Here is a 24,370-nt window from a genome sequence, read left to right on the forward strand (position 1 = left end):
TAAACAGCACTCTATGGAGATCGTTTGCTCTGTACTACAATGTATGCAGACAGTAAAACTCTCATGAGAAATACACCACAGAGTATTAAAAAGCATCTACTAATAACAAGGGTTGAAGGTGGGTGAGAGGAAAATTATTAAGTTTAATATTGAATATTCAAAACAAATGCAGAAAAACAACACGTCTTTGAAAAAAGGTAATGGTGTGCCCCAAGTTGCACAGCAAGGATTTATGGCCATAAAGATAGAAATGGTGCACTTCTACAGTCAAAAATGTTATGTTGTGCAATTTTTGCATAGCATGTGTTCTGCAATTTCATGCTTTCTTAGCAGCAGGGAGAGATATGCACGTCTCATTAAAAAAGGATGGCCCAGTTTACCAGCCAAAGTCCTGCAACAGGATGGCCCAGCTCCATTACCTACACAGACAACTGTAGTTTTCTATCCTACATTTTGAAAGTGAATGCAAAAAGAGGCTCTGAATACCAGTCATATAAAAAACCTACCCTTGTTTCCTCTGTGGAGAACATAACTTAATTCAAAGACTAAATTGACAGTGAGCGTGTAGGACATTACCCGATTCCATGCGGAGGGCCTTTGGCACGGAGGAACGGTGCTGGTCTAGGAGACCCACAATCCTCTTGTGTCCATACTTGATAGCCAAAGTTCGTGCAGTATCTCCAGATCTGTCGGTCTCATTCATCTTCACACCCTGACAAAGCACAACAACAGATATGAATACTATTAGTCTGCAACCATATATCTTGGGTAATATACAAGGGATAAAGTACCTCCTGCCATACATTATAAGGATATTGAAGGTCACTGAGGAGTTCCATAACCATATAGAGGAACAAGGTGTAAGACAGGGTTCCTTTATAAGGTTACGGCACACCGAGGTGAACTGCAATATCCTTATCATGTTAAAAAACCTGTTAGATATTTGTTGCAAACAGATATTAGAAACAGTTCAATAAAAGTCTGCTTAAAAAAAAAAAAAGCTGCAGTAGCTTGGAGTGTGTAGAAACATGCCTTTCTCCTCTCTCCAATGAGTGCAAAAAGAAAAATTCTCTCTGCTTGTCATTGTAAGCTAGTAAAATACATCAGAAGAAACAAAAGCAAAGTTTTGCTTTTGTTGCTTTAAAGAGCAGCTTAAATTATGCTCTGTAACATTACCTGCCTTTCACCTTGGCTGCTGGCTCTGGCAGCAGTCATTGCTTGACTTGATTGCGTCAGACCTTGACTGTAATAACTTATAATAGTTGAGTTGTGATATATTTTCTTTATAATCGGCGACTGAGTGCATCACATGTCTCTGATTATAAAGAAATTAGAGACGTTCATTTATACAGGGATTACGGGATCCATGTACTATATAGTAACACTTGCAAATATTCATGTTTTGACTGTTCACTGTCCTATCTCTCCTTAAGGAACGATCATTAAGGCATTTACAATGGCTTACCTTACAAACATAATTATTGAACACCCTTTAATGGCTACAGAGCACCATCTCGGTTAGAAGGACACTTACATGACTCAGCAGGTGCTGGACAATTATTTCATGACCGGAGGCGGCTGCTTCCATCAAAGGGGTAAATCCATGTAGAGGCTCCCTGAAAAATAAAGGTATTAGAACACGAGAATTTACAGACGAAGGGTCAGCTGCACAAAAAATTCTGTAGAAGGTAAACACGACATGTAAGCCCAGAACCTTGGACAACTCTGTGGTGGAGAGAGTGTATGTAGTTATCCATGTTCTAACCTGAGGTGTGCACCTGGTGGACTACAACAAAGAGTTCCACAAACATCCATGTCAGAATCCCAGTGATGAAGAAAGTTTATGATGGTGCTGCCACATGGGCGCCATTTTTTACACTGATGTTAAATATGCATGCAAAATTGTGCCATTTCAAACACAGCCTTTAGTAACTGCTAGACGGTACCTTATTTACTCAGGAGAGATTCTGGGCCCCATGCCTTAAGATTACTTCACATTTCACAGCAACTCCAGCTGCCATCCAGCCATGGCAAATTCAGGGGTTGGGCAATCACATAGTAGGGATGGAAGGGAGAGGGCGAAGCAGGTGGTCAGTGAGTTAGGACTTCAGTGTGAGGCAATGGTTCATCAAATCTCAGCCGAGAATCATCATTTTTCACAGGGTAAAGTAACTTTAGAACACAGCACATTTCCTAAAATTAGTACCGTGCCAATAATAAATGATCTGTGACAATATTTTTTCACCCTTCTTATATGCATTTACACCCACTCGCAGAAAGCACACTTACAGCATAGAGCTCTGTCTGCAAAATGTGGTGCAATTCTATTCAGTTGTGTTCTCTGTAACTGTTAAAGAAGTCTCCTACTGGAATTAACATAGGAAATCAATGTTCCAATAATCCCCCCACCCCTGCTTTTTCTGGGCTCCAACATGATGGGTCAGCGCAAATCTTTCCAGGAACGAGCATTGGTGAATTACATTTTTTTCTGGAAAATTTTGTGAAGATTCGTCAAACGGCTCTAAAAGTTATTAGTAAATACACGTCTTCCCATAGAAACTCTGACCTAACTATAACTGCATAATGGCAAAGGCAATATGTAATATGTATATACATCTATATATATATCTATATATACATCTATATATACATCTATATATACATCTATATATATATATATATATATATATATATATATATATATATATATATACACACATACATATATATGTATATTATATATATTATACATACATATACACACATATATATATATACATATACATACACACACACATACACATATATACACACACACACAGTCTTCACCGCTCGTTCAAGTTTCTTGCCCTGCTGCGTTCTCATGGCAGCAGGAGGCGTGGAGGACATTGGAAGGTCAAATTTGATATTCTACTCCAGTCTATAATATTTGGGAAAAAGAGAAATTTTCTCCCACATATTCCAGGAGGCATATAAACAATTTCAACTCTAATCCTTGAATATTTTGGGGAAAGTTATAAATTTCCCAAGTATTTTTTAGGAGGGGTTGAAAAGTAGTTACTTCGAATTGGAGAAAGTGCTGCCCTGACAACACAGCCCGGGGCACAAAACCAGGAATACCGTCTACGCCACAGACAGTAATTCGTCCTTTCTTTGTTTTAGAACTCCAGGAAAAGGTCTGGAGCTCCAATGGTGCATTGTGGGATGTCTAACTTTAGCTAACTTGAATTTAATTTATTACTTGAGGTCTCATCATACATGCCAGAATTATATCTACAAATTAACAACGTGGTTTGTGCAACCATCCTATTATCCAGCATTGAGTTTTTCCCGCTTTTCTCTTAAATTCTGGCATATTTCTATGAGGACTCTCAAGATTGGGGGCCGGCAGCCGAGATAAGCACCCACTGCGAAGCTGCATTCTGATGGATACTGTCACCATTCCTTCAATTCATAAATACTAGCAGGACAAAAGGCCTCCCTTGGCTGCTAGCTAGAAGTTTTAAGGAAGCCTATTTAGGACAGGATCTGTGGCTCCTGCATACAGAATATGCTGATGTGCATGCTGCTCAGCAAACTCAGTCTTTGTCCAATTACTGATCAGATTTGCAAAAAACTTCCAGATGTACTACTTGAAAAGTAAGGCTTCTCACATCGGAAGAAGAGGAGGCCTTCTGCACTGCCAGGGTTCCCTTGACCTAAGAGACTAAAAAACTGTTTATCAAAAACAATTGAATGGTCAATGCTTTGCATAATTCTTTGCTGCCTATTCTCTATATTTCTTGATTCCCTCCTGCTGCGGTGCCCGACATGGGGGGATTTTACCTTCACTCTGTTGCTGCCAGCCTGTCCCTCATCCTCTTTCTAGACCCAGAGAGCACACCACACCCCTTCAGCCAATCTGCCATCGTTAAAGCGTCATCACTCTCGGTCACCACTTTGCCTTTCCCTACTTCTGCCACAGCAAAAAAGTTAAAGTTAACTTGCTCAGCACCTCAGGATACCATCATCTACTCTCCACTGTGACACAGTATGTAGTTCTTGGTTTCCAAGCACCAACTTCCCTTTAGCTAGGTAAAGGGAAACAACGTGATCACACGCAATATTCGGCATTACTTCTATGGCACAGAACTAGAGCTCTCCAATATTGTATTTAGCGTATTGGCAGGACTGCTCATATTTTACGTTTTTGGTGGTTCTGCAGGTATCCTACCAAGAGGCTCTGAAGTAAGACACAATCTCGTCTAACACCAGGGTGGGCAGTCCTGTACAGACTGTCCACAGACCACCTACTGTCACCCCATACCATTATACTCCTTCTGCCTCAGGCCATTTACCCTTCTCTGGGACAGACATCCCCAGCCCCTATGGTGAGCAGACCTCTTCATTACTTGGAAACATTACAATTTTGGGTGAGCTGATCTAGCGTAAGAATAAGGTGTTTGCTATTATGAAACGATAAGAACCTGTTGTAAAGATTTAAAGAACTGTATTATGTTGCTAAACACGTCAAAGATATTAATTATGATACTTTTATTTGGTTTTGAGAAATCCATTAGATTATGTTGAAAAAATGACTATTTTGAAATGTACGAAAATGTGTGACATTTTTGACAGTGACTGAAGGTTTGAATATGATCGTGGTCGTATTCTGTGGGCATGTCAAAGATCACGTTCCTTTGTGTATGAACAGAGGATAGTTGGCAGTATATGGATGAATAGGTTATAGTTTGTGTGTTCGTGTATAGGAAGAGAGGTTGGAAACAAAGTATGTGCAGCCCAATGGAGTGTTGGAAGTGTAGTGGCACACCAGGGGAGTGGGTGTACAATCACCTTTCCTACCTATGATTTGCATTGGCACCATTTTCCAGAAGAAACTTGACCATCTGCTGGTGACCTGCGCTGGTGCAATGGAAGAGCGCAGTCCATCCTTGGCAGTCCTTCATTTCCAGCTCTGCCCCCTGCTGCAAGAGGTGGTAAAGAAGTAGTGTTAGTGTAGTTAACTTCATCAGTGACCAATCTGCTGTTAGCTATCGAGGAACACAAGGTCAGTCAGAATGTGGAAAGCACGCAAGCTACCATTAATAGCCTCAAGTTAGACAAACACATTTTTTCTTTTAAGTAGACTCAACTTGCAAACCTGGTCATCGAATATGCTCAAGCACTAAGGCAATACGCAGTATGTTTTTAAAATTAATGCTCTCCTATCACAAAATACATTCTTACTTTCCCTAAACCTACCTGCACTGTTTTTCATAATTTTGTTTGACATAAATGGGGTTCCGTGTACTCGGCCTTTCCTAAAACTTCAGCTTTCCCACTTTAATTTCCAGAGTGAAAAAAAGAGCGCCCCCATAATTCACTCAGAGCCTCTTAAATTCATCACAAGTATGAATATGTGAGACCTGCTGATCTTTGTTCATCATGTTGAATGCTTTTAGTGTTTGGACAGTAAAGTGGCAGACATTTTCGGTAAGACTGCACAAATTATATGAAACCCTTGTTATTGCAGGTATGCATGCCAATTGGCTCAGAACAAGGTCCTTCCTATTTTCTGCAAGGAGTTGAGACTAGCTTCCTGCAAGGCAGGCACATAAAAACAAAGGCAGTTTTGTAAAACGGTTTCCCCATTCAGTGCAAACAGAAGCTCATCAAGTAAGACTTGTCTGCAACATTCAAACTAGTTCATACATTTTCAATGACAAAGCGAAGTAAAATAAAAGAATACATTAATCCACACTCTGTGGCACTCCCTTTCCACACGGCAAACACAACTTTTGGAAATTTTAGTTCCCGGAAGAGGCATGCCATTGACACTTGAGTGAAATTATTTTTCAACCTCTCATGTTCTTTGACTGGTCTTTAATATAAGACTACGCCCTAACCTACCTGCAGAAGAAAGTAAGCAACACTCTCGTTGCCACAGCTTGATGCAAGCATCAGGGGGGTCTGCCCTTCTGGTGTGCTGATATTCACGCCCACGCCAGCCTCAAGGAGCAGGTTAACAACAGTATCATGGCCGATGTAGGAGGCATACATCAGAGGAGTCCAGCCTCCACAATTCTTTTGATTCATATTCAGATCGCCCCTGTGGAGTCACAAAAAGATTACACAAGTTTAACATTTCAGTAAATATTGTGGCTGATGACAACGAAGTCACAATGGCCTGTGAACTCGTAGTTCAGAGCCCGGAAATCCGCCTACAAGTTGTAACTCATGCTATATCACATAAAACACGAACAGCTGTTCCATCACATTGACAATATTAGCTGATCAAGAAGATGATTCCTTCATATAAATATACAACAAGTTGCAATGCGATTTAGTTTAAGACACAAGGCAGGCACAGAAAACAGCTCAGTAAAAGAGGTACAGCACTGTCAACAGGAGAGATTTCTATCTACACACAGCAGGATAAACAGGTGAGCATATGCAGAGGTGCCGGCTTCAAAAGCTAGAGCACTTACAGCACTGGTAAAAACAGAAGAGGCGTCACTCAAGAAAATGAAAAGCAAATATACCTGAATAGCTGTCAAGTCTACGGCAGTGGTTCTTAACCTGTTGACTTCTGTAAACCGCCACTTTAGCATTACTGGAACCTGGGGGCCCCAACTAAATCATTATTGGAATCACGGGTCCCAGCCCCCCACCACCCTGCCACCTCGACTACGTCATAACTGGAATCTGGGGACTCAGGCTTAAACATTGTCGATGATTGTACAGAAACAAGAATTCAAACACATACACAAATGATAGCACATTTTATTTATTTAATTTGTAAATACGTATAAATAAAAAATATAATAGGAAGGTTGCAGCTCAAGCTATACATCGTCCATACTAGCAAACTATATTCCATTTGATGCACCGGCACTGCTCCCACGAATCAATCTGAGGTTTCTAATTTCATTTTTAGCTTCTAATTTCAAATTCCTGGACATTTACAGTAGGTTTTAAAATTTTCAACTGTGCATTTAGCTACTTTATTTATATACACGTTATTAATCTGCTAATATTATTTAATTGTCCAAGCAGCCATGGACCCCCCCTGACAAGGCTTCGCTGATCCTTAGGGGTCCCCGGACCGCAGGTTAGGAACTACTGATCTATGTAGTAAGCAGGTAGCACAATGTCAGTGAGCAGGTGCTGGAATTGGCAGCCATGTCGGAACAGGAGAGGAGCTTCAAACGTTTGCTTAGCCTGAGAAAGTCTCGCAGGTCAAGAAATTAGTTTGGAATTTGAAACTGCTGGAACCCTACTCAAGCATGCGCCAAACTTATAAGATACTAGATTCGGATTTCACATGAAGGTCTAAGATCTTTACAGGGAATAATTCCAAAAATGTTGTGTTAACCAAAAACATAAATTATAACCCTAAGGACATAACGGAGAAATTCTCGAGACAGTATAAACAGGATGGAAATATCGTTAAGAAAAGCTGTACTGAATTGCTCTTCCACCATCCGAGAAACACACATTTAATAGTGTTAAGCCGTAATACAGGACGATTATTTTAAAGATATTTAGAACAGGGTCCTCAGAAAACTTGCTGAGGACCTCACAGATTTATAGTATTTGCATTTGTTGTAAATTTCTGAATAGTGCAGGCAGCTAGAACATGTCTTATTCACCCGTCCCCGTCTACTACATCTCTGCAGTAGATTTTTATGTAGAATTGTTAATGGTCATATCAAGACAATAAAACATTCTTTGGGTTTTATGTGCACTCCACCGACACTGATGGATAGCTACATTTTTTAATGTGTTTTCTATAATTATTTATTATGCAAATGTTTGCTGAATATCTTCAAAAGTGTTTATGAAAACGAATTAAATTAACAATTTTGATTTGAAAGTTGTGTCTTAGGTTGATCTTTGAAGGCTGCGAGTTCCAAGGTGAACGGAGCTGTAGAAGAGCGAGGATCAAAGCAATAAGTCATGTCGAGGAGTAGGTTCTGTGGCCCTCAGGGCAGAGTGCAAGTCTTGCTCTGCTAAATAGTGGATGTGTGCAGGTTTGGAGCTTGAATTCCATAATGAGTCAGTCTGGGTACCTACATAAAGGGGCTTAGGTTTAAGGCATGAACCAGATGTGTTAAGCAACAAACGCTGAAATAGCAGGAGGAGAGGAAATGTGTGTTTCCATTTCCAAAGAGTGCTGAGTTTTGTGAAAGAGACAGAAAACAGGAATGTATGCTCCTGAATATGAGAAAGAGGTTGTGTAGGAAGTTGCCTCTATATACTTTTTCAAAGTAAGAAATAGTGTGCACAGAGTCCAAGGGTTCCCCTTAGAGGTAAGATAGTAGAAAAAAGAGATAATTCTAATGCTCTAGTTTGTGGTAGTGTGGTCGAGCAGTAGGCTTATCAGAGGGTAGTGTTAAGCATTTGTTGTACACACACCGGCAATAAATGAGGAACACACACTCAAAGTCTTACTCCAGGCCAATAGGTTTTTATATAGAAAAATATCTTTTCTTAGTCTATTTTAAGAACAAGAGGTTCAAGATTTACAAGTAATACTTCAAATGAAAGGTATTTCACTCAGGTATTCTAGGAATCTTGAATAATCACAATAGCATGTACCGTTTGGCAAAAAATGGCAATAAGCTATTTTAAAAGTGGACACAGTGCAAAAATCAACAGTTCCTGGGGGAGGTAAGTAAATGTTAAGTTCACGGGTAAGTAAAACATTTACAGGGTTCAAAGTTGGGTCCAAGGTAGCCCACCATTGGGGGTTCAAGACAACCCCAAAGTTACCACACCAGCAGCTCAGGGCCAGTCAGGTGCAGAGGTCAAAGAGGTGCCCAAAACACATAGGCTTCAATGGAGAACAGGGGTGCCCCAGTTCCAATCTGCCAGCAGGTAAGTACCCGCGTCCTCGGGGGCAGACCAGGGGAGTTTTGTAGGGCACTGGGGGGGGGGGGCGACACAAGCAGGCACAGAAAGTACACCCTCAGCGGCACAGGGGTGGCCGGGTGCAGAGTGCAAACAGGCATCGGGTTTTGTACTGAAAGCAATGGGGAGACCCGGGGGGTCTCTTCAATGATGAAGGCAGGCACATTGGTGGGGGGGGGGCTCCTCGCGGTAGCCACCACCTGGGCTAGGCAGAGGGTCGCTCCTGCACTGGAGTTCTGTTCCTTCAGGTCCTGGGGGCTGCGGGTGCAGTGTTGGTTCCAGGCGCCGGGTCCCTTGTTACAGGCGGTCGCGGTCAGGGGGAGCCTCTGGATTTCCTCTGCAGACGTCGCTGATGGGGCTCAGGGGTCGTCTCTGGCTACTCACGGGCTCGCAGTCGCCAGGGAGTCCTCCCCGGAGTGTTGGTTTTCCGCAGGTCGAGCCGGGGGCGTCGGGTGCAGAGTGGAAAGTCTCACACTTCCGGCGGAAAACGTGAAGTCCTTAGAGTTGTTTCTTTGTTGCAAGAAAGTTGCAGATTGTTGAACAGGGCCGCTGTTCACAAGAGTTTCTTGGTCCTTGATTGCAGGGCAGTCCTCTGAGGCTTCAGAGGTCGCTGGTCCCTGTTGGATGCGTCGCTGTTGCAGTTTTCTTCGAAGTTGGGAGACAGGCCGGTAGGGCTGGGGCCAAAGCAGTTGTTGTCTCCGTTCAGGTCAGCAGTCCTTCTTCTGGTTAAGGTTGCAGGAATATAGTTTCCTAGGTTCTGGGGCTCTTAAATACTGAATTTAGGGGTCTGTTTAGGTCTGGGAGGGCAGTAGCCAATGGCTACTGTCCTTGAGGGTGGCTACAACCACTTTGTGCCTCCTCCCTGAGGGGAGGGGGGGCACATCCCTAATCCTATTGGGGGAATCCTTCATCCACAAGATGGAGGATTTCTAAAAGTAAGAGTCACCTCAGCTCAGGTCACCTTAGGGGCTGCCCTGACTGGTGGGTGACTCCTCCTTGTTTTTCTAATTATTTCCTCCAGCCTTGCCGCCAAAAGTGGGGGCAGTGGCCAGAGGGGCAGGCATCTCCACTAGCTGGGATGCCCTGTGGCGCTGTAACAAAGGGGGTGAGCCTTTGAGGCTCCCCGCCAGGTGTTACAGTTCCTGCAGGGGGAGGTGAGAAGCACCTCCACCCAGTACAGGCTTTGTTACTGGCCAGAGAGTGACAAAGGCACTCTCCCCATGTGGCCAGCAACATGTCTGGTGTGTGGCAGGCTGGAAAAACTAGTCAGCCTACACTTGAAGTCGGGTATGTTTTCAGGGGGCATCTCTAAGAAGTGCATTAATTGTGCTGAGAAGTTTGATACCAAACTTCCCAGTTTTCAGTGTAGCCATTATGGTGCTGTGGAGTTCGTGTTTGACAGACTCCCAGACCATATACTCTTATGGCTACCCTGCACTTACAATGTCTAAGGTTTTGCTTAGACACTGTAGGGGCATAGTGCTCATGCACTTATGCCTTCTCCTGTGGTATAGTGCACCCTGCCTTAGGGCTGTAAGGCCTGCTAGAGGGGTGACTTATCTATGCCACAGGCAGTGTGAGGTTGGCATGGTACTCTGAGGGGAGTGCCATGTCGACTTAGTCATTTTTTCCGCACCAGCACACACAAGCTGTGAAGCAGTGTGCATGTGCTGAGTGAGGAGTCCTTAGGGTGGCATAAGACATGCTACAGCCCTTAGAAACCTTCCCTGGCATCAGGGCCCTTGGTACCAGGGGTACCAGTTACAAGGGACTTACCTGAGTGCCAGAGTTGTGCCAACTGTGGAGACAAAGGTACAGTTTAGGGAAAGAACACTGGTGCTGGGGCCTGGTTAGCAGGGTCCCAGCACACTTTCAGATCATAACTTAGCATCAGCAAAGGCAAAATGTCAGGGGGTAACAATGCCAAGGAGGCATTTCCTTACAGGTTGCTACACAGTTCGGTTTCCCAGTTAGTTGCTATACTTTTTTTTAGTAAGTGGATGTTCAAAATAATCAACAAGAAGGCGAGATTGACCGTAAAAAAACAGTCCATTTAAAGTTTGCCCAGGGCATTAAAAGAAACAATGAGTGGGCCAGGTTTTTTGGTGACAAAGATGATCTCGAATTTCGTTGCTCTAAGCAAAGCAAAAACAGGCTCAGTTGAAGAAAGAATAATCTGAAAGTACACATAGCAGAATTTTTACATTCAATATAACAGTTTTTGGAGAAAAAAACTTACATGTGGTTATGCAATAGGTGATAACGGGTCTGCTGCACTTGAGGCATTAGATGTTATTAGGAATCATTGAAGCAAGCAATATTGGTCATTAAAATAGGGTGAAGAATGCTTCAAGGGCTTCAGTAGCTTTTTATTAACGTCATTTTTTTTTTTTTTTTTACTATCCAACAAAATACAGACATAGAACATTATCCCAGAAAGTCATAGAGTCCCAGAAGTGGTGTACAATCAACATCATATCTGTAGGATATGGGTTATACAAGACCATTAGTGTGCCCCCGCATGGCACCTGACCTTGGTGCTGTCCCCAGCTAAAGAGACTGATGGTGGATGTAGGAAAGTGCCCTTTTTGGCATAGTTACCCACATTTTTAGGTTGCGCATAGGAGCTCACTAGCGCTGCCTTTCCAATGTGTTATCTATTTGGGCTTTTAACCATCCCCACCTCACAACCATCACTATTGCTCGTTCATGGGCTTGCCCTTCAAAAATCCTTTCTCATCATTGGTAAATGCTTTACGTTTGTCCCTCCTTGGGGCAGTTTGGTTATCGTCTTGGCCTTTGACCTGTCACATGGCTAACTGCACTTTTGCCGATACATTTGACTGCAAGCAAACTTTTTTTCCTTTTGTGTGTCCCCTTCAAGCTCATGGCGTGGCGCCTTGAATCGGCTCACTTATGTGAAACTGTATGACTTTTAATTTTCAATCTTTGTGGCAAGAAAGGTCCGGTTAGGGGTTTACAACGCTAACAGCTCTAACTCGAGCAAATGCGAAACCCACTGCATTACAAATGCTTGTTTTGCCACTGGTACTGAGGTTTTTGACTGAAGGTGCACTGGCTTCCTGCTAACCAGGTCCTCAGTGACAGTGCGCTTTCACTAAAAGAAGGTAAAAGGTCTAATTGTGAACAACTGGCACACACCTTAGTACCTCTGTAAGTCCCTGGTAAATGCCACTCCTGGTACCTAGGGCTCTGGTACTAAAGAGTGTCCCTGAGGGCTGCTGCATATATTGTGTACCCTAATGAGCTCCCCTAAAAATAGCATGCAGCCTGCCTTTGCAAACCGTGTGTCATGGTCGAAGCCATGAGTGAAAACATGACATGACACACTCATTGTGTGCCATGCCCCAAATCACTGCAGCTAATCTATGTAAGCCACCCCTACATCAGGCCTTGGAGCCCAAATGCAGGGTGCATTATATTTCATGTGAGGACATATCTGGATGACTAGATATGCCCCTGTGATGTGCTGTGCTAATATTAGATATTGCAAGCGAACAGGGAAGCCATCTTAAGGTATGTACTGGGCACTTGTCTTTATGAGTCACCCAGCTATATAACGGTTTCAATTAAATATATGGTGATTAGAACATCATACACCTCATCTTAAAAAAAACATACTGATGGCAGTATTGGATTTATCCTGACATGCATCCAGAGGGCACCCTAGATATACCTCCTGAAACCTACTAGTCCTCTAGTGTGCTGGCTGACTGGTATCAACCAGACTGCCACCACAGACAGGTTTCTGACCCCCTGAAGGTGAGAGCTCATGCTCTCACAGGCCTGAAACAATACCTGCTCCAGAGGAGGGTGTTATCAGATCCTCCAGCAGGATGGCTAGTGAATCTGCATACCAAGGTCAGGGACTTCAAAGTCCCTGCAATCTTTGATATAAGTCTCCAGCTTCCCTAGATCTGGGAGAGGCCACCGCCTGTCCTGGCCCATTTGGCACCAGGACAGGAGGGAAATTAGCTGTGCAAGGAGACGTGTTGCACTAAAAGGCTAGTCACACCCTTAAGGTGGGCAGCCTCATGTGGGCCACGAAAGAAAGGTTCCACCATCTTGTTTTTGGTGAACTTAGGATTTCTGGTACAGGGTTATGCCCACTCCCCAAAAGAAGTGGTCATATAGGGGGTATAGTCACCCAGGGGTAAGTAGACCATGGGCTACTACCCTACACTCCCCTAAATGTCCCAAAACAACAAGTTACTTACCTTTGGTAACAAATTCTCTGGTAGAGACTATCTAGCTGCAGATTCCTTATCTTAGAGTTCCCTGGTGTCAGCTTCGAATGCAGAACTTTTCTGCTGAGCGGTACCCTGCGCGCGCCATCGTGTGGCATCGTCAGTGCCATTAGAGCCGTCTATGACATCACGGTCTTCTATATAGGCTCCACCCCGGTGCGCGTACATCAGTTCTTTTCCACAACTTCCCAAGCCAGAAGCGCAGAGTCATGGAAGAACCAACAAACATTTTCGTTTTATGCTTGATTGTTTGAAGAAAAAGATATGCCCTTAAGAGAGGCAAAAATACAAAACATGATGCATGTGTATATGTATATATATATATATATGGAAAATGTCACTTACCCAGTGTACATCTGTTCGTGGCATGAGACGCTGCAGAGTCACATGCTTTGCACATCCCGCCATCTAGTGTTGGGCTCGGAGTGTTACAAGTTGTTTTTCTTCGAAGAAGTCTTTTCGAGTCACGAGATCGAGGGACTCCTCCCCTTTCGGCTCCATTGTGCATGGGCATCAACTCCATATTAGATTGTTTTCCCCGCAGAGGGTGAGGTAGGAGTTGTGTATTATAGTAATAGTGCCCATGCAATGGAGTAAATATGTATGTACATAATGTGGTTTAAAGTGATATATTTACAAATTTACAAATGTTCAAGATCAACTTCGAAACGGCTACAGGCTCCCGGGGAGGCGGGTGGGCGCATGTGAATCTGCAGCGTCTCATGCCACGAACAGATATACACTGGGTAAGTGACATTTTCCGTTCGATGGCATGTGTAGCTGCAGATACACATGCTTTGCATAGACTAGTAAGCAGTTATCTCCCCAAAAGCGGTGGTTCAGCCTGTAGGAGTTGAAGTTGTTTGAAATAAAGTTCGTAGTACTGCTTGTCCTACTGTGGCTTGTTGTGCTGTTAACACATCCACGCAGTAGTGTTTGGTAAACGTATGAGGCGTAGACCATGTGGCTGCCTTACATATTTCAGTCATTGGAATGTTTCCTAGAAAGGCCATGGTAGCACCTTTCTTTCTAGTTGAGTATGCCTTTGGTGTTATAGGCAGTTCTCTTTTTGCTTTGAGATAACAGGTTTGAATGCATTTAACTATCCATCTAGCAATGCCTTGTTTAGATATTGGGTTTCCTGTATGAGGTTTTTGGAAAGCAACGAACAATTGTTTCGTTTTTCAAATTTGTTTTGTTCTGTCAATGTAGTACATTAACGCTCTTTTGATGTCTAATGTATGTAGTGCTCTTTCAGCTACAGAGTCTGGCTGTGGGAAGAACACTGGTAATTCTACTGTTTGATTCAAGTGGAACGGTGATATGACTTTTGGTAAGAACTTAGGATTTGTTCGTAAAACTACTTTATGCTTGTGTATTTGAATAAATGGTTCTTGTATGGTAAATGCTTGTATCTCACTTACTCTCCTTAGAGATGTGATGGCAATTAGAAATGCTACTTTCCATGTTAAGTATTGTATTTCACATGAGTGCATGGGTTCAAACGGTGGACGCCATGAGTCGTGTTAAGACAATGTTAAGGTTCCACGAAGGTACTGGTGGCGTTCTTGGTGGAATAATTCTCTTTAGGCCCTCCATAAATGCTTTAATGACTGGGATCCTAAATAATGAAGTTGAGTGCGTAATTTGTAGATAAGCTGAACTTGCAGTAAGATGTATTTTAATGGTTGAAAAATCTAGCTTTGACTTTTGTAAATGCAGTAAGTAGCTTACGATGTCTTTAGCAGATGCGTGTAATGGTTGAATTTTATTATCATGGCAATAATAAACAAATCTTTTCCACTTATTTGCATAGCAATGTCTTGTGTTTGGTTTCCTTGCTTGGTTTATGGCCTCCATACATTCCTGTGTAAGGTTTAGATGTCTGAATTCTAAGACTTCAGGAGCCAAATTGCTAGATTCAGCGATGTTGGATTTGGGTGTCTGATCTGTTGTCTGTGTTGGGTTAACAGATCTGGTATGTTTGGTAGTTTGACATGAGGCACTACTGAGAGGTCTAGTAGTGTTGTATACCAAGGTTGTCTTGCCCAAGTTGGTGCTATTAGTATGAGTTTGAGTTTGTTTTGACTCAATTTGTTTACCAGATATGGAAGGAGTGGGAGAGGGGGAAAAGCGTATGCAAATATCCCTGACCAACTCATCCATAGTGCATTGCCCTGAGACTGATCCTGTGGTTATCTGGATGCAAAGTTTTGGCATTTTGCATTTTCTTTTGTTGCAAATAGGTCTATTTGTGGTGTTCCCCATTTTTGGAAGTAGGTGTTTAATATTTGGGGGTGAATCTCCCATTCGTGGATATGCTGGTGATCCAGAGAGAGGTTGTCTGCTAACTGATTCTGAATCCCTGGAATATACTGTGCTATTAGGCGAATGCGGTTGTGAATCAACCAATGCCATATTCTTTGTGCCAGGAGACACAACTGTGTTGAGTGTGTTCCTCCTTGTTTGTTCAGATAATACATTGTTGTCATGTTGTCTGTTTTGACAAGAATGTGTTTGTGTGTTATTATAGGTTGAAATGCTTTCAACGCTAGAAACACTGCCAATAGTTCTAAGTGATTTATGTGAAACTGTCTCTGCTGAGTGTCCCATTGTCCTTGGATGCTGTGTTGGTTGAGGTGTGCTCCCCACACTATCATGGAGGCATCTGTCGTTATTACGTATTGAGGCACTGGGTCTTGGAAAGGCCGCCCATGGTTTAAATTTATATTGTTCCACCATTGAAGCGAGGTGTATGTTTGGCGGTCTATCAACACTAGATCTAGAAGTTGACCCTGTGCCTGTGACCATTGTGATGCTAGGCACTGTTGTAAGGGCCGCATGTGCAATCTGGCGTTTGGGACAATGGCTATGCATGAGGACATCATGCCTAGTAGTATCATCACCATCTTGACATGTATCTTTTGTTTTGGATACATGGCCTGTATTACATTGTGAAATGCTTGTACCCTTTGTAGACTTGGAGTGGCAATCCCTTTTATTGTGTTGATTGTCGCCCCTAAGTATTGCTGTGTTTGACACGGCTGAAGGTGTGACTTTGTGTAGTTGATTGAGAAACCTAGTTTGTGGAGGGTTTCTATGACATACTTTGTGTGTTGTGAACACCGTTCTTGCGTGTTGGTTTTGATTAACCAATCGTCTAGGTACGGGAACACATGTATTTGCTGCCTTCTGATATGAGCAGCTACTACTGCCAGGCATTTTGTAAAAACTCTTGGCGCAGTTGTTATCCCGAATGGCAACACTTTGAATTGGTAATGTACCCCTTGGAATACAAACCTTAAGTACTTTCTGTGTGAAGGATGTATCGGTATATGGAAGTATGCATCCTTTAGGTCTAGTGTTGTCATGTAGTCTTGTTGTTTGAGCAGTGGGATTACGTCTTGTAATGTCACCATGTGAAAGTGATCTGATTTGATGAAGGTATTTAATGTTCTGAGATCTAATATGGGTCTTAGAGTCTTGTCCTTTTTGGGTATGAGAAAGTACAGAGAGTAAACTCCTGTTCCTTTCTGTTGAATTGGTACTAATTCTATCGCTCCTTTTTGTAGCAACGCTTGGACTTCTAGTCCTAGAAGATCCATGTGTTGTTTTGACATATTGTGTGTTTTTGGTGGGACGTTTGGAGGGAATTTGAGAAATTCTATGCAATAACCATGCTGGATAATTGCTAGGACCCAAGTGTCTGTTGTTATTTCCTCCCAATGTTTGTAAAACTTGGTTAGTCTTCCCCCCCACAGGTGTTAGGTGTTGGGGGTTTGTGACGTGGAAGTCACTGCTTGTTTTGAGGAGTTTTGGGACTTTGGAACTTTCCTCTACTCTTTTGGAATTGTCCCCCTCTATATTGTCCCCGAAAACTTCCCCGCTGATATTGGCTCTGATAAGTGGGCCTTGTTTGTGAAGTTGTGGGTTCTGTAGTTTGTATTCGAAACCCCCCTCTAAACTGCATTTTGCGAAATGTGCCTCTGCTCTGTGGGGAGTAGAGTGCGCCCATGGCTTTGGCCGTATCAGTGTATTTTTAAAGTTTTTCGATAGCAGTGTCCACCTCTGGCCCAAACAACTGCTGTCCGTTAAAAGGCATATTAAGCACGGCTTGTTGTATTTCCGGCTTGAATCCTGATGTACGCAACCATGCGTGTCTCCTTATGGTTACTGCTGTATTTACTGTCCTAGCAGCTGTATCTGCTGCATCCATTGCTGACCGTATCTGATTATTTGAGATACCTTGTCCTTCCTCCACCACTTGTTGCGCCCTCTTCTGGAACTCCTTGGGTAAGTGTTCAATGAAATGTTGCATTTCGTCCCAATGAGCCCTATCATATCTTGCTAGCAGTGCCTGTGAGTTGGCAATACGCCATTGGTTGGCAGCTTGTGCTGCAACCCTTTTCCCCGCAGCGTCGAACTTGCGACTCTCCTTGTCTGGAGGTGGTGCGTCTCCTGAGGTGTGAGAGTTTGCTCTTTTGCTAGCTGCCCCTACTACCACAGAGTCTGGTGTTAATTGCTGCGTGATATATATAGGGTCTGTTGGCGGTGGCTTGTACTTTTTTTCTACTCTTGGAGTTATGGCCCTGCCCTTCACAGGCTCCTGAAACACCTGTTTGGAGTGTTTTAGCATTCCGGGTAGCATAGGTAAGCTTTGGTATTGGCTATGAGTCGAGGATAGTGTATTAAACAAAAAGTAATCCTCAATCGGTTCTGCGTGCAAGGTGACGTTATGAAATGCAGCTGCTCTTGACACCACCTGTGTATAAGCTGTACTGTCCTCAGGTGGCGACGGCCTAGCTGGGTAACAGTCTGGGCTGTTATCTGACACTGGCGCATCATAAAGATCCCATGCGTCGGGATCATCCTGACTCATTCCAGTATGAGTTGGGGATTGCATCAGTGGTGGAGTGACTACCGGTGATGTGTGCGTTGATGGTGGTGGGGATGGTGGCGGTGTTGTTTGTTTTGCCACCTTTGCCTGTGGCCGATTGTCCTTTTCTTGAAAGGCAAGTCTTCTTTTCATCCTAATTGGGGGAAGAGTACTTATCTTCCCTGTGTCCTTTTGGATATGGAGCCTTCTCCGAGTGTGGTCTGGCTCCATTGACTGTAGTTCTTGTCCGAACTTATGTCCTTGCATTTGGGAGGACAGTCCCTGTTCCTCTGTGTAGGAACCTGATTTCGGTTCCGAGGCTGGATGTTTCGGAATGGAAATCTTTTCTGTAGCCTTTTTCGGCTCCGACGACACCTTCTTTATTTTCGGCGTCCCGGTCTCTCGGTGCCGACTTGTTTCGGTGCCGCCCTGTCGGTGTCGAATTTGCTCGGTCCCGCTGTCTCAGGCTCGAGTTTGCTGTGTGCCGGTATCTCGACCGGAGTCGGATGACTTCGACACATGCGTGCCCTTTTTCGGTGCCGATGGTCGGTCACCTATTTTTCGGGTTAAGCCATGGCCTACTGGCGGTGGCGTCCCCTGGGCTTTTGTGGTCTTCTCGTGAGTTTTGTGTGTCGGCGTCTTACTCACGGTTTTAGGCGTCTCTTCGGGATCGAGCTCTTCCGAGTCCGAGTCCTGGATGGAGAAGGTTTCTTCTTCCTCCTCCAAGTGTGTTTGTCCTGTCGGCGCCGACGCCATTTGCAGTCTTCTTGCTCTTCGGTCTCTTAGTGTCTTCCTCGACCGAAACGCTCGACAGGCTTCACAAGTATCTTCCTTGTGTTCTGGAGACAAACACAAGTTACAGACCAGGTGCTGATCTGTATACGGATACTTGTTGTGGCATTTGGGGCAGAAGCGGAATGGGGTACGTTCCATCAGCCTTGAAGAGACAAGTGGTCGGGCCGACCAGGCCCCGACGGGGGATCGAAAAAACCCCAAAGGGCCACCGGAGCTCTTCAAAAGTGGGTGTTGATCTGTTGTAACTAACCCGATACCGAACGCAAACAATACCGTCAAATTTTTCGAGATTCTAACTATCTTTCCGAACCGAAACACGGAGCGAAAAGGAACACGTCCGAACCCGATGGCGGAAAAAAAACAATCTAATATGGAGTCGACGCCCATGCGCAATGGAGCCGAAAGGGGAGGAGTCCCTCGATCTCGTGACTCGAAAAGACTTCTTCGAAGAAAAACAACTTGTAACACTCAGAGCCCAACACTAGATGGCGGGATGTGCAAAGCATGTGTATCTGCAGCTACACATGCCATCGAACATATATATATATATATATATCTGTAGAGCGGGATGCCTGGGTGGGTGCAAGGAATCTGCAGCTACATAGAGTCTCTATCAGAAAATTTGTTAATGAAGGTAACTTGTTCATCTGATAAAGACTTCTAGCTGCAGATTCCTTACCTTAGAATAGATACCCAAGCTATAACTCCTTGTGGAGGGTCATAAGGATATATCTCACACGGGAAGTCCTGCAGGACAGAGCAGGCAAAATGTCCCTCTCTCCTCACCTACTGTCCAGGCAGTAGTGTCTTGCCTACGTATGCAAGGAAGCCCATGATGCTGTTTGGCAGATGTCACGTACCAGCATGCCAGGAGCTAACGCAGTGGTAGCAGCTTTTCCCCTGGTAGAGTAAGCCCTCTGGAGGCTGCTTCTTGGCCAAAGGGTAGCAAATCTATATACAGAGAACGACCCACCGCGAAATGGACCGTTTCTGTACTGCCTGACCCTTCTTTGCACCAACGTATCCCATAAAGAGTTGGTTGTCCACCCGGAACTCTTTTGTGCAGTCAAGGTAGAACGATAACGCTCTTTTTGGGTCCAGCTGACAGACGCTCCTCTTCCCTAGAGGGATGCGGTGGCGCAAATAAGGTAGGCAGGGTGATATTTTGACCCAGTTGGAAAAGGGTTACCACCTTGGAGAGGAAAGAGGCACGAGTTCTGAGGACTACTGTATCAGGATATATCGTGAGATACGGCGGTTTCGATGATAAAGCCTGCAGCTCACTCACTCTCCTTGCAGATGTAATTGCCACCAAAAGGCTGTTTTGATTGTGAGCAGCCAGAGAGGACAGTTATGTAAAGGCTCAAAAGGAGCACACATTAGAAAAGTAAGTACAAGATTAAGATCCCACTGGGGCATGACAAATGGCACAGGTGGAAACATATGCACAAGCCCTTTTAAGAATCTCTGTACAACGGGAGACTTGAACAAAGATGGTTGGTCGGTGAAGCGTAGAAAAGCCAGTAAAGCAGCGAGATAGCCCTTAAGAGTTACTAAGGAGGAACCCTGTTGGGTGAGTGAAAGAATAAACAAAAGAACATTAGATAGAGAAGAAGAAAGAGGATCAATAGACTTTGCTGTACAATATGAAACAAAACGTTTCCACCAGCAGGCGTAAATCGACCTAGTAGAGGGATGCCTGGCTGCCAGAATGACATCACAGACTTCAGGAGGGAGGTCATAAGCCATCAACTGTCGCCGCTCAACCTTCACGCATGAAGCTGCAAAGTTGACACGTTCGGTGGAGAACCTTCTCCTGCTGCTGCAACAGAAGATCCTCCCGAAGAGGCAACCTGATTGGAGCACTGATGCTCAACTTGAGAAGCTCTGGATACCAGTTTCTCTGTGCACAATCCGGAGCCACTAGGATTACTTGGGCCCGGTCGTTCTTGATTTTCTTGAGAACTCTGGGCTGAAGTGTTATGGGCGGAAAGGCGTACAGGAGGCCTGAACTGCACTCGCGATGAAAAGCGTTGTCCAGTGATAGCCCCCTTGGAAACTCCAACGCGCAAAACTGCATTCTCTACGGAGGCAACAGAACTAACCAAGGCTCTCCCCACTGCTTCACCTCCAGATGAAGATACCATTCGTGATCCGCTAAGCTTCGCCAGCTGAGTTCGTCCGCCCTGGCATTCAGAGAACCTGCCAGGTGTTGAACCACGAGGGATATTCCCTGCTGTTCCAGCCATGTCCAGAGATGCAAAGCTTCTTGACAAAGGGTCAACGACCCCACACCGGCCTGCTTGTTGCAGTACCACATTGCGGTAGTGTTGTCCGTGAAGACCTGCACTACCTTCCCTTTCACAACAGGAAGAAATGCTTTTAATGCTAGCCAGAAGCTCCAACAAGTTGATATGGAGCCCGGATTCCGCCAGAGACCAGTGACCTCTGATCTCCACTGCTCCCAGATGGCCGCCCCATCCCAGAAGTGACGCATATGTCACTACTGTGAGATCTGGTTCGGGAAGGGAGAGGAGTCTGCCTTTGACCCAATCGCAGTTCACTAACCACCACTGCAGATCATTTGCAGTTCCCTCCAAGATCTGAACCACGTCAGTAAGATTCCCCTGATGCTGTGCCCATTGGAACTTCATGTCCCACTACAGAGCCCTCGTATGCCATCTAGCATGCTTGACCAATAGGATGCAGGAAGCCATGAGTCCCAACAGCCTCAGAGTCTGTCTCACCGAAATCCAGGATAGAGGCCGAAACATCGGTATCATAACCTGAATATCCTGGACTCGCTGTTCGGGAGGATAGGCCCGATACTGCACTGTGTCCAGAACAGCTCAGATGAAAGTGAGCTTCTGAGAGGGAGTCAGGTGTGACTACTGCACATTTATAGTGAATCCCAGTGAATGCAGGAGGTCCACCGCCGTCTGGAGATGGGTGACGAGAGCCTGGGGCATAGGAGTCTTCAACAGCCAATCGTCTAGATAGGGGAAGACTGAAATCTCTAACCTGCGCAGATGAGCTGCCACCACAGCCATCACTTTGGTGAACACCCGACGGGCACTGGTGAGACCGAAGGGGAGCACGGTAAACTGAAAATGCTCATGGCCCACCTTGAACCGCAAGTAACGCCTGTGGGCAGGCAGGATGGGGATGTGAAAATACGCATCCTGCAAGTCCAATGCTGCCATTCAGTCTCCTTGCTCTAGGACAGAGAAGACCTTGGATGTCTCCTTCTTGAGGAAGGGATTGACGTCCCTTAAATCCAGGATAGGGCGAAGGCCCTTGTTCTTTTTGGGAATCGGAAAGTAGCGGGAATAACAACCACTGCCTACATCTGACAACGGGACCTTTCTATAGCTCCCTTGGCCAAGAGAGCCATAACTTCCTCGCAGAGCAAAACCAAATGGTCCTCCATTAGCAGTTCTTTTGTTGGAGGGATAGAAGGAGGGAAAGACTGGAAGGGGAGGGAATAGCCCTTCCGTATGATCTCCAAAACCCATTTGTCCGTTGTGATGGAATGCGAGTGAGGGAGCTGAAACTGAATCCTCCCTCCAATTGGACGGACATGGTCCTGCAGAACCACACTAGGTGGGCTTGGACGCAGTGGAGGGGGGCTGTGTGGTGGCCGACTGCTGGCCAGACCCTCTGGGTCTCACAGTACCATGACCACGTCGTCTCCCGGGATGGTGTGAAGCCTGAGGACGGTGGCTGAGTTGTGGCTGGCGTGGTACCTCACCCCTTCTGAAGCCTCGAAAGGGACAGAAGACAGACTGCTGAAGAGCTGGCGCTGAGAGGCCCAAGGATCCCGCCGTAGCTCGAGAATCCTTAAATCTCTCAAGCACGGAGTCTGCCTTCTCACCAAAAAGGCGATAGCCATCAAAGTGCATGTCCATCAAACTAGACTGGACATCCCCTGAAAAGCCAGTCGAACGTAGCCAGGTGTGGCGACATAGGGCCACTGTCGACGTAATCGCTCTACCCAGCGAGTCGGTCGTGTCCAATCCACACCTGATTGTAAACTTGGCTGCATCTCTCCCATCCTTGACAGCCTGGGTGAGAGTGTCCCGTACGCTCTCCGGGAGCTAGGGCAGCACCTGTGCCAAAGTATCCCATAAAGTATGGGAAAAACGGCCCAATAGGCAAGAGGTGTTTACTGCCCTCCATGCCAGACTGGAGAAAGAAAACATTTTCTTTCCAAGCTGATCCAGCCTCTTGGAGCGGAAGGGAAGGCACCACGGGAAGTGGGGGCTTGGACCACCAAGCTCTCCAGGGTGGGGTGATGGGTAAGGAAACTAGGGTTGTTTGGAGCAGGTCTATGGCGGCGGTCGACTGTCCTATTCACAGGAGCCCTTGCCGGGTTTGGGCCATGTTCCCAGAAGGACGTCCGTTAGGGCATCATTGAAGGGAAACATCGGCTCTGATGTAGTCACCCCCGGCTGAAGCACCTCTGTCAGGAAATTCGTCCTGACTGGCACTGTGGGCAAGTCTAGGGTCCAAGACTTCAGCTGCCCTACGCACCACCATAGCATAAGAAGCTCCCTCCTCCGTAGCCACATTATGAGGAGAGAGCATCCCAGTATCTGGAGATGTGTCCAGTCCTCTCGCTTCCCCTAGATCCTTATACCAGTCCTGCTCTTGCTCCAATTCACACTCCAAAGGGTCCTCAGATCCCTCTCACTCCTCTCCTGTGCCTAGCTGTTGAAAATAAGGCTCAGGCAATGATCTGGGCCTAATCGGCGCCGAAGTCAGAGTCAGCGTCGTACGTCGCTCTGGATCATCCAGAATGAGGATGGGGCTACCACCAGTGGGTGCTGGTGGTGGAGGACGCTTCGACGTCAGACCCGGCGCTGGAGGAGGTTGACCGTGTGGGACCGGCGCTGGTCTGGATCCGCTATTGGATCCTGGGGTCCCCAACGGCGCAGAGGCCGAAGCCGCTGACGTCGAACCCATGGGGCCCCTGCTGACCCAAAGACCCACCCGAGGGTGCAGCCCACTCAAAAACTAAGCGCATGGCCTCATAAAGCTCCTTTAATTGAGCGGGGGTTCCCGGAAAAAGGGGGAAGGCGCAAAGTCGGCCTGGTGACAGCACTGATGAACTGCGCTCGGAATGTCGACTTTCTCTAGACGCCTCGCCGGTGACGGGCATGGTGAAGTCAAAGTCGGCTTGGACTTCTTCTTGTGCCTCTTACCTGAATGATCAGATGGCCTCAATAGCGAGGAAGAGGACTTGGGGCTCCGGGAGCGGTGCCGCGAACTCCTCCTTCTGCAGGACCGTGACCTCCTCGGAGTCGCGCCGACCGAAGACGGCTGTTGGGCCACAAGAAGTTTGAGGGATCTCTCCCTCAAGGCCTTTGGAGCCATGGCCTGACAATCGGAACACAAAGTTGAGTTGTGATCCTTTTCCAAACACCACACTGTGTGGATCCGTGACCAACATGGTGCGATGACATGCACCACACTGTTTGAATCCAGTCTTTCTAGAAGACATGTTCAAACAATCAAGCCAAAAAACCTCGACGAACGT

General features: G+C 45.5%; 1 protein-coding gene across 2 annotated transcripts in view; it reads right to left on the reverse strand.

Annotated features, from left to right (window-relative positions):
* The window catches only part of ANKS3 (ankyrin repeat and sterile alpha motif domain containing 3), a 121,521-nt gene that overhangs the window by 62,604 nt on the left and 34,547 nt on the right, over positions 1-24,370 (reverse strand). For both annotated transcript variants that reach the window (XM_069210335.1, XM_069210336.1), the window contains exons 3-6: positions 5,890-6,088; positions 4,843-4,964; positions 1,535-1,616; positions 577-712 (exon numbers count right to left, since the gene is read on the reverse strand). In XM_069210335.1, the coding sequence (XP_069066436.1) occupies positions 577-712; positions 1,535-1,616; positions 4,843-4,964; positions 5,890-6,088 (539 nt within the window). The remainder of the gene's footprint in view (positions 1-576; positions 713-1,534; positions 1,617-4,842; positions 4,965-5,889; positions 6,089-24,370) is intronic.

This window comes from Pleurodeles waltl, chromosome 10, assembly GCF_031143425.1.
Source record: "Pleurodeles waltl isolate 20211129_DDA chromosome 10, aPleWal1.hap1.20221129, whole genome shotgun sequence".
Taxonomy (NCBI): domain Eukaryota; kingdom Metazoa; phylum Chordata; class Amphibia; order Caudata; family Salamandridae; genus Pleurodeles; species Pleurodeles waltl.